Genomic DNA, 11,075 nt, shown 5'->3' with positions numbered 1-11,075 from the left:
ATTTGGGGTGACATGGGGTCAGAGCTCTGACAGCTGGGATGTGGAGCTGCTAAATTCCAGTGAGCTCTTTTTTGGAGATAGTCTTCCTACATAGGCCAGGTTTAACTCAAACTTGAAATCCTCCTGCCTCAGTATCCTCAGTGCTAGCCTATGTACATGGGCTTCTGAAGAGTGCCTTTTGTTCCCGGTGCTGCTGCTGCTGGTGGTGGTGGTGGTGTTTTAGTTTTGAGACAGGGACTCATCTAGTCCAGTGCTGTGATTTGAACCCAGGGCTTTGTGCATGCTAGGCAAGCACTCAGTGAGTGAGCTCTTTATGCAGAAGTGGGTTGGCAGTGACGCCTTTCACCACGAGAGGGGATTATCCTCAATGACTGAACAGTAATGGTCTCTCCTAGGTGACATCTCCTGGGTAAGGCAGATGCTGAGCCACACAATGTTTGCTTACCCTAAGGCAGAAAGCATATGTGGGATCAGACCAAACATACTGATATGCACCCACAAAAGCAGAGGTTCTGAATAAAGAGCTCATTGGGTGGGGCTGTAGCTCACTCAACAAGAGTGCTTTTCTAGCATGCACAAAGCTCTGGGTTCAAGCCCTGGATTCACACCCTGGTAGTAGACTAGGGGAGATCCTGTGTGAAAACTGAATTTGCATCTCAAGGAGTTAGTAAGGGCTCCCAACAGTTTGTTTGGCTGAAACATGGATCACGCAAGCAAGCTGGAGTCATTTAGGGAAAGAACTCAACATGTAATTGGCACTTAACTATTAATATACTGGGAGGGTCCAGGAGACCACTGTGCCCTACATGTATAGAAGGCCTCAGCAAAGCCCTTGTGCCTCCACCTTCCTCCTCTATGGCATTTTAAATTATAAGGAGTGACATTGGTGGCATTGTGATTCTTCTCTATCCTTTAGTATTATAAATTATAAGCAGCAGCAATTACAGAGTCTCTCTCTCTCTCTCTCTCTCTCTCTCTCTCTCTCTCTCTCTCTCTCTCTCTCTCTCTCCTCTCCTCTCCTCTCCTCTCCTCTCCTCTCCCTCCCTCTCCTCCTCCCTCCTTCCCTCCCCATCACTTGCAAAGCTGGGGCATGGGAGATAGGGCCCTGGCACAGATTAGGCACCTGATGAGGTCATTCTGCATGACCTTCAATTTCTAACTATCCTAATAATGTCATGACTCATAAGAGAAACTCATTGGAAAAGTGGCTTCAAGCCAGTGACTGCTCTGCTGTAGTGTTTTATAAAATTGTTTTATATGTATAAGATTTGGCTTTTTCAAAACAGCATCTTGCTATGTGGTCAAGGTTAGCCTTGAACTCCTGGCATTCTTCCTGCCGCAGCCTCCTAAATGCTGGGTGGGTTACAGGCAATGCCATTCTGCATTTGTTTTGTTTTTTGTTTTTCAAGACAGGGTTTCTCTGTGTAGCCTTGGCTGTCCTGGACTGATTTTTGTAGACCAGGCTGGCCTTGAACTCACAGAGATCCGCCTGCCTCTGCCTCCCCGAGTGCTGGGATTACAGCAGTGTGCCACCATGCCCGGATTTAAAATCAAAATGCTCTGGGTTTTTCAAACCATTAACAGGTTCTATTTAGGACAAAGTTCTGGGAGTGCTTCTCCGTTCTGACAAATCATAACACAGCCTTTAAATAGTCAGGCTGCCTTTCTAAGGGTTAGTGACACAAACAGAGGCAGCGAGGCACCTGTAAGTGACTTTAGCTTTACGTGGCTCACAGGAGAAATCATCACCCAGGTGAGTGTCACAGACCACGGTGAGAAGGCTGGTTCTCTCCTGCGGTAATGCAACCTCCTGCAGTTGACTGTAATCAATATACATAGTCTAAGCTCCACAAAAGGCAGCCTCAACACATCCCTATTGCTACATCACTGGGAAAGATGACCCAAACTCCAGACAGCAGCAGCCACTAGGGGCAGGGGCACACCCATAGCTGCTCCCAGTGGAGGGCCAGAACAGGCCTAGGAAGGAGTATAGTAGCTCAGAGGCAGGTACCCCTACCTATTGATATTGTTAAGGATCTGATTCCTCCAAGTGTACAGTGATGACAGGGTATAATGGAAGTTTTGGTTTTTAAAAAACTCAATTACGTTATGTAAACATGTTTTTGTTTTAATCCCAAGTGTGGGATATTGGGTTGCTTTAGTTTGTCCACAACTGATAATTGCCTCATGAGAGGCACAGTCATTGCCAGCCAGTTAGTGGAATTCTGAGGACTGGGAGAGTATAAATACCAGAGCCTAGAGAGAGGCAGGTACTTCAAGGAGATTGACAGAGGAGAAAGAAGGTGGCTTGTTTGTCCTACTACTGAGATTGGTGTTTTCCCAAAGAAGCCAACCACCCTAACCAACCAGAACTAAGGCTAAAGTCTATCTCCCCTGTCACTTCTAACCTGTTTCTCTCCTACCCAGGGTCAGAGGTTGGAAGGGAGATAGAGACATAAGGAACCCAAATGAAAATAGAGTTAAAAAAAACAGTGTCTTCAACAGGGGATGCCCCAGAGATACAGCCACACATCATCATCACTAGCTGGTTAGAGTTTGGGTACTTAACAAATAATTATCCCATTATTTCTGAAAATGCAGCATCAGTGATAAAGACAGCAAAGCTGGAGAAATTAACAATGAGCTAAACAATTCTAAGTGCGTGCCCCTAAGTAGGGGCTAGGTTACTTCTTAGGTGAGAGGACATAACAGTTACAAGCTATAGCCTTGAAACCTAATGCAATTGCCACCCTTGAGTTTTGAAATTTATTGGGATCTGTGGCCCATGAACAGAAATTTTATACTCTGTATTTTAGACATGTAACACCAAAGGACCAAAACTATTTCCTAGTTTTACAGGTCTGTAGCTAAAGATGACTTTTTTCCCAGGATTTAACTAACACCTGATTAGATGGCTAAAATAATGATAATATGCAGCTTGGATTGATGTTGTAATGGATTGGAACTCCAGCATTTTGAGATAACTATATTTTACACAGAGGATGAGCTGGGCCAAGATGACAGGAAAGTCTACTGCCTCTCAGCAAGTCCACATCCTCGTCTCTGTTACCTTTCATGACAAAATGGACTTTGGCAGTTGAGATCAAGAGGAGACTTGAATTGGGTTATCCTTGGTAGTCCAAGGTAACTACCAGATTCCTGGTACGAAGGACACAGGGAAGTAGGAGACAGAAAGCAGAAGAAGAGGTCACAGTGACATGGGGTCTATATCCAAAGACTGAGCCACCTGTGGAGACTGACGAAGGCAAGATAATAGATACCCACCACCTCCAGCTTCCTATGTTAATCAGCTTTCTCTTGCTGTGCAATATACCTGGAGGAAATTAAGAAAAAGTGTGGTTTTGGCTCATGCTTTCGGAGGCCTCAATCTGTGGTCATTTGGTCCATCCTTTCTGGGCCTGTGGCAGCATATGACAGCAAGAGTGTATAGTGGAGGAGACTGCTCACCTCATGATGGCCCGGGAACAGAAGGGCCAGCCACAGGCCCAGCTTTCCAAAGCCTACCACCAACTAGGTTCTCTACCTCCTAAGTTTCTGTCACCTCCATTAGTCCATTAAACTAAGAATGCATTCACTAATGCATAATAAGCTCATAGCCCTGATAATCTAGTCACCTTCCAGAATCCCACCTCTGCTCATTTCTGTGCTGGGAACCAAGTCCTCAACCCATGAGCCCAAAGAGGACATTTCAAGTCCAAACTACAACTTTCTAGGTGGAACACAACCATGTTAATATTTTGGTTTTAGTTGTCTGAGACTGGTTTTATTATGTATATAACGGTAAGAAAATAAATGTGTTACTTTAAGAAACTGTCTGCCAGCTGGGCGCCACCTATCTCTGAGTTCAAGACCAGCCTGGTCTACAAAGCGAGTCCAGGATAGCCAAGGCTACACAGAGAAACCCTGTCTCCAAAAAAAAAAAAAAAAAAAAAAAAAAAAAAAAAAAAAATACTGTCTGCCCTGATTTATTATAACATCAATGGAAAATTAACTCAGAACCAACATCTATATGACATGTCTGCAGCCTGCTGGGCCAAAATGAAGTTCTTGGTCTTGCTCAGAAATCTTAATTCTGCTGGAAGCTGAGAGAGCTTAGCCTGCTAACTTGTGAGACGTTGTAAAGCGTTAGCTTTTTCGTGCTTCTTAACAGTTAGTACTTAAAATTATGATACACTCAGGACCATTCTTCCTGCTGTTTAATACTCCAAATCCTCTTTTGGCTAATCAACTTCACAATGTAATCTCTCTCAAATAGCTTTCAAACATAATTAAGAAGCAGCCCATGATTTATATTTAGTTGAAAAAATTAATACGCAAGCTAGTAATATCAGTCTCATTGGTTGAATAAAAAGTATACATGAAGGTAGCATGTCTCCATCTGTAAGAATTTATTAAAGTGGCTTTAGTGATATAATACTAAATATTCCATGTTTTGTTCTACTACTTTTGTGTTAGTCTCTTAAATAGTACTTCCCTTCAAAGACTTTATGGAAAGGAATTCCCTTGGGTAGAGCTGTTCCCAAACAAAGCTCCTAATGTGGCTCTGAGTCTAGGATCCCTGAAACATTGTCAGCATACACACACTCTCAGAAATCAGGAAGCATTGTAGACACAGCCTAGGTCAGCTTTTTAGAGAAAAGAAAACTTGCCTGTGTTAAAATTAAACCAGACAAAACTCCTGTGCAGTCAAATGCTTTTATTTTGCAACTTAAGCAAGACAACTGATGGATAAATTCATAAAGATGCTACCCAGAAGAGATTAGCAGCTGGCCATGCATGTAACTCACAGTGTGTAAAACCGAGTTGTCTCCAGCACCAGCAAAGGGCTGATTCCTCTATGAAATGAACACCATGCTGCTCTCATCATCACACCATCCTGAACATGTTACTGTGGTAACCCACTGCGCTCTCAGCCCCAAACCAGGCAGCCAATACCTACACATTTGCCCAAGTACACACAGACAGCCAGGCACCATGGCAAATGGTATCGTCTTGTTCTGAAGCCAAGTACTTCAACAGTATGAGCACAGGGATGCAAACGGGGACACCCAGAGGGGACCCACCATCAGCCGGATGGCAATACGCCCTACCATTTTTTGAGAGCACAAGTGTTTGTGCCATACTTTAGGCTGGGATTCACTGGGGTCAAAGCTGTCCCAGGTTTAAAGCTCCTCATAGAAACTGCCTCAGTGTAACTCAGCAGAAACACTGTCTTCTGTGTGAGTCTCCTGGTACCCTGGTAAAAGTTCCCCCAGCTAAAGTACCACTCAGTGAAGGACTGAGTGGAGAGAGGGTACCAAGGCCTGGGGACCCTGTGATGAGAGCCAGGGTGCCATGTTCTACTGTTTACTTCTGATATAGTTCTTAGCTTGTCTTGGATGCTAAGTCTGAAAGTCACAAAGTACTAGAGCTGGGATGGGTCATCTACTCCAGATAGGCCACCTTAACTTGTAAAGCCATGGCAGCCCAAAGAAGTAAAGCAGCTTGTTATAGGCAGAGAATGGTGCCAATGAGCTAGGTTAGAATGCAGTGACCCAACTCCTACTCAGGAGGGCTCAATTACATATGTGGTCAATTGTTTCAATAAAGAAGCTTTAATACTGTAAATGCATTTCTAATTTTAAAAAATCATGCCCCCCAAAAACAACAAAATGGTGCCTTCCATCTCCAAACTCTATCCCTCTATCACTAAGTCCCAACCCTAGCCTAGGCCAAAACCTTTAAGCGTTGTTGCATTTTCTCTCTCTCTCTCTCTCTCTCTCTCTCTCTCTCTCTCTCTCTCTCTCTCTCTCTCTCTCCTCTTCTCTCTCTTCTCTTCTTCTCTTCTCTCTCTCCTCTCTCTCTTTCTCTTCTCTTCACTTCTTCTCGCTCTGCCCTCTCTCTCTCTCTCTCTCTCTCTCTCTCTCTCTCTCTCTCTCTCTCTCTCTCTCTCTCTCTCTCACACACACACACACACACACACACACACACACACACACACACTGGGTGGCTTGAGGTTTCTTGCTATACACAGACAGAACACATCCCCAGGAAGGCACCCACAAGTGTTTCTCAGTCCAGGTCTACACGTGATGTCTGGGAAAGTGGCTTATTTTCTAGAAGAACAGGTGGTTCCGAAATCAGAAGATCATCCTCCCCAAAGGAGGAGTTCTGGTCCGTGTTCACAAAGTTTGGGATGTCAAACTTCATAAACCTGCTTAGCTCCTCCTCGGGCCTCCCACAGCTTCTGATGGCTTCCTGGAGTTGGACATCACTGTCAATGGCTGTGGTTTGGTGGCAAACCTTCACCCTGTCCAAGTGTTCCACTTCGTTGATATAGCAGTGAAAGAGAGACCTGGATTCCTCATTGCCCTGACGAGAAAACACCTTGTCTGTCTCCAGTGGCTTCCCGAAGTCTGACACAAAGCTGTTCATTCTGAACCTCTTCTCTGAGGACTCGGCATTGCTATAAAGACAAGAAGGAGAAGTCACAGGTCTGCAGCTCACTGGCCTACAGCCTCATGGGGTCCTGCATGGAGGGCATGCCAGGAGATTGCCATGGAAGAACCTCCTGGGTGTCCCTTCAGATACGCAGCTTAGCACCAGCAGCGAGAATCATCACTTCTGAACACAGACGGCCAAGGCAAAGACCTCCAGATGAATGCTCCTGGATTCTCCTGAGGGCAGATGGGTGCAGAACCCCCCAGCATCCTGTAAGCACATCAGTAATCACCACAGATCCTTAGATCTCCTTAACTGAAATCACATTTTAATCTTTATTTTGTGCTTATGTATTGGGGTACATGTGTATACGTGTTTGTGTGTATTTGAATGTGTGTGCAGGTACTCATGGAGGCTGGAAGTTGATATTCAGTGTCTTTTTTGATTGTTTCTACACCTTAGTTTTTTGTTTGTTTGTTTGGTTGTTGTTGTTGTTGTTGTTTTCCTTTCCTTTTATTAGACAGTCTCATTCACTGAATCTGGAGCTCAGGGATTTAGCTTAGACTGGTTGGCCAGCAAGAACCAGGAAATCCTCCTGCCTCTCTCTACCATCCCAGGACTGGGATTGCAGTCACATACTACACACTGGTTTTTATATGGGTTTGGGAGATACAAAACCAGGTCCTCGAACTTGGCACTTTAGCAACTTTAGCAACAAGGCTATCTCCCAGCCTTGCATCAAAGTCAACTTAGGTGCCTCTGAAGGAAAGTCCTGCCTTGCAAACCTTTAGGATCTCTGGAGAGAGACTCAATATCAGCTTCTCCATAGACTCTCCAATAATGATGTTCCAAATCATACAGCACGGGCCTCCAGCAGTTCCTTCTGGGAGCCTTGTCAATATCTGCCAAGTTGCTTCCTTCCTCTCAGCCCCTCTGTCATCTGGGATCCGTCTCCGCAAGAAACCTCCAACACTTCTGATCTGGCGTCCTTGCTCTGCAGGGACACTGGGGGACACTGGGTGCCTCTCCTTATTCATCTTCTTCTCTGTGTTATGCCTATTTCTCCACTTCTCTGTCACCTCCTTTACGTAAGCTCTCCAGGGCAGGGACTGTGCACTTCTTGCCTACATCCCCAGTAGGTTTATACTAATGGCTCAGCATGGTTTTGTTGGATGGGTAAATGAATGAACACATGGGTAATGAAGATGTCTGAAATCAAAACAAATATGGTGTTGGCAAGATGCCTCTTCTACAGATCCTCCAGGGTGGAAATAAATTCAAGGGCACACTCAGCTAAGGCCTAAAACTAGAAGCAGATGAACATGAATGGAGAGATGTTTGAAGCTACGTACAGACTCCAAAGAGAGTGATATTGGAAGTCCAACCAACCAACTCCATGCAGGCTTCTGTCTCTCTGTATTTGGTTGCAGGAAACCACCTTGGTTTTGCTCCCCACTTCTCCAAGAGCTGCTCAATGATAGTCAGCCACAGGGCTTCCTCCCCAGGGTGCTTGACAAGCACAGACCATTTGGGACTTTGCACATTCCACAATTAGTCAGCCTGTATGGTTGCATAGGCTCAGATGCCACAGCAGCAGAGGGCTATCTTCCTGCTGGTTATTAGTAAGAATGGCCCCTGTGGAGGGTAATGAAAACCTTGCAGTTATGGCCAGTGTTGCAGCACAGCACTGCAGTCTACAAAGGTCACATTCAAGGGCCTTGGGTTACAGGTTAGAAAGATGGTACAGCAGCCAAAAGCAAACACCGACTGTTTGTCCAGAGTATCTGAGTGCTTAGGACTACCTGTAACTCCACATCCAAGGATCAGATGCCTTCTAGCCTCTGTGGTCACCCGCACACATATGGCATACAGACATACACACATACATATACATATGTAAATTTTTAATGAGAACCCTCAAGTTGCATGGTGGCACACACCTGTAATCCCAGCACTCTGGGAGGCAGGGGCAGGCAGATCTCTCTGAGTTCAAAACCAGCCTGATCTACAAAGTGAGTCCAGGATAGCCAAGGCTACACAGAGTAACCCTGTCTCAAGAATCCAAAACAAAACAAACAAACCCTCAAGCTACTATATATATATATATATATATATATATATATATATATATATATATGTATGTATATATATATATACATATATATATACACATTTTAAGTAAGTTTCTGATATTGTGGGCAACCCACATAGCAATATTCAGCCCCATATAGCCTATAGGCCTCAATTCACACAGGCATGCTTGTGGGTCTTAAACCAGCTTAGCCCTTATTGAGTCATACCTATCAACATTCTTAAGTAATTAATGCAGTAACAGTCCAAAGATGCTCTCTATGATGCAGTAGAGAGCTTGAAGCTGAGCCCTGCCTTCAGTTTTCAGGAAAGAAACACATGCATTGTTGCTAGGATACCTAAAATGTGTGCCTGTAATGGCCTGGGTACCATTCCACAGGCTCTATGCCCCTATGACAGAGGAGGGCCATCTGCAGCTTCAAACTCTCAAGTTTGGAAGTCATGGGGAAAACTAAAAGGTCCCAACATCTATAATAGCAGGTAAAAAGACATTTAAACCCAGATGATTCTTCTACAGCTCTGGCTATACCTGTGATGGCCCTAACATCTTAAATTCTACCTTAGTTAAAACTACATCTGAAACCAGAAGCCTCAAGATTCAAGACCTTGACCCTTGAAAGGGCGGGCATCATAAAAAGAGCACTTCAGGAATATTTGCCACAAATTGTTATCCCCAAGAATCCTAGCACCTTTCCTCATTTCTCGCAGCTTGTACTCGCTGTGTGTTCTGCAGCCAAGAACTGGCTGGAATGTGCTGATGTCCTCCCTCATCATCCTAAGGGCTGAGAAACAAAGCCTGTTTATTTTGCTGGAAGCCTGGACCTGTTCTCTCATCATTTTCTTTAAGAATGTGTATTCTTTAATTTGGACTTCCCTAATCATCTCCAACATCCTGTTCCCCTAACCTGACTGCTCTGACCCTTGACTTTTTCCCCACCATAGGCTGCACATGCTATTCTCCGGGCCTGTTGAGTTATCAGCACCAGAACTGACAGCATCTCCCAGAAGGGCCTGTCCAGGCCTCTCACCCATGCAGTGACTGTCCTTATCTGCCATGCCCCCCTTTCTATTTGAAGGGACTCTAGCCAGCTTGAACATGGCTCCAGCAGGCCTTGCCCTTCTCCCCGATTCCTTCTGCCTTGTTAAAAACTGTTAGACTACACTCCTAAAGCCAGCCACCAGGGTCTATTCCCTCTTCCTCCTGAGGCTGACTACCAAGGTCCAGCTGTCAAAATACTGAAGTCCACCAATCAAAAGCCCCATTTCTGCCCTAATTAACATGCCCTGTCAACATTAAACACCTCATCCTAACATGGGATTTCCTCGTACCTTTATAAACTTCCATTTTCCTCTGTGCCATGCGTGTCTCTATCCAGAGGCTGTCCTTTGTCCCCTGGGGACAAATACCCCTTTCCCCTCCCCCTAGTCCCCTTCCTCTTCTCCCTCATCCTCTATCTCCTGTCTTTGCCTCTTATCCCCTGCCCTCTGTCGCTCAGGAGCAAAAAAAAAAAAAAAAAAAAAAAAAAAAGTCTCCTTTGTGCTGAGAACTTGGTCTTTGAGGTTCTGAATCATACTAGTCCGAACACCTACTTTCAGCTCCCCAGCACCCCCTGTCTGATATCCCTGATCTCTTCCCTCATACTCCCCTCCCTCCCATGTCATCTCTGTCACCAATCCCCCACACTCACTCTACAGTCTAGCTAGAGTGGACCTGATTGCCTCTCTGTGTGCCTCTGTTTGAAGCGTCCATCCACCAGCAGACCCGTGCCCTTATGTGGTCAGTGCCTCCATGACAAGACTCCATGATCTGGCAAGAGGAAGCCATTTGTCCACCTAGCCTCTCCTGCCATCTTTTTTTGGTTTCCCTCACAGTTCATGCTTTTCTGCCTTCTTTCTGTAAGAGCTGTTTTCCTCAGGTCTTTCATTCCTATACACAGGTGTGCAAACTGGTAAATATTTCTGTCCTTCAAAAGGTCTTACATGACCTTCTGGGCCTCAGTAGATGCTATACAAAACACTGAACACAGCAAAGCACTATCTACAGGCTTGTCCAAACCCCCAACTGCTGTGAGACACACAGCCCACCCCCAGATTCATCTTTTCATGACAGAAAACCAAATGAAGCCAGGAAAATGGGCCCATACACCCACACCTCTACCTGCAGAGCACAATACAGGCTATGCCCTTAGTTAGCCGCTAAGGATTTCCCTAAAAATGAAATGTTTGCTGCTGGGCTGGGTCACCGCATATTGATTACCCTCCTCATCTGCTCTGGGAAGGAGATGACGGGCTAAGCAGAATGGGACCATCTGCCTTTTCCAGCAATCTCTTCCCTGGGGCTTTCCCAAGCTGAGAAAAGTCCTCCTATGAGGGAAATTCTGTGATAAAATGACCAACTACCACACATGGAGACACAGCCTGCGCCAAGAGTTTGTACAAGGTATAAATCACCCTGACAGAGGCACCAAGCACACATTTCGGTGAAAGCCCTTTGTGTCACAGGTTTGGGTGGTTAGCAGGGAGATGTCAGGCTATCTGGGAAG

General features: G+C 45.3%; 1 protein-coding gene across 1 annotated transcript in view; it reads right to left on the bottom strand.

The window, feature by feature from the left end:
* Positions 1-5,998: 5,998 nt before the first annotated feature.
* Positions 5,999-11,075, bottom strand: part of Mrap2 (melanocortin 2 receptor accessory protein 2) — a 33,680-nt gene continuing 28,603 nt past the window's right edge. The window contains exon 4 of the mRNA XM_051140250.1: positions 5,999-6,466. Within this exon, the coding sequence (XP_050996207.1) occupies positions 6,073-6,466 (394 nt within the window). The 3' untranslated portion in view covers positions 5,999-6,072. The remainder of the gene's footprint in view (positions 6,467-11,075) is intronic.

The sequence above is a fragment of the Acomys russatus genome, chromosome 32 (assembly GCF_903995435.1).
Source record: "Acomys russatus chromosome 32, mAcoRus1.1, whole genome shotgun sequence".
In the NCBI taxonomy this organism is placed as follows: Eukaryota; Metazoa; Chordata; class Mammalia; order Rodentia; family Muridae; genus Acomys; species Acomys russatus.
The sequence above is the reverse complement of the archived record's forward strand: the minus strand, read 5'-3'. Positions and strand labels throughout refer to the sequence as shown.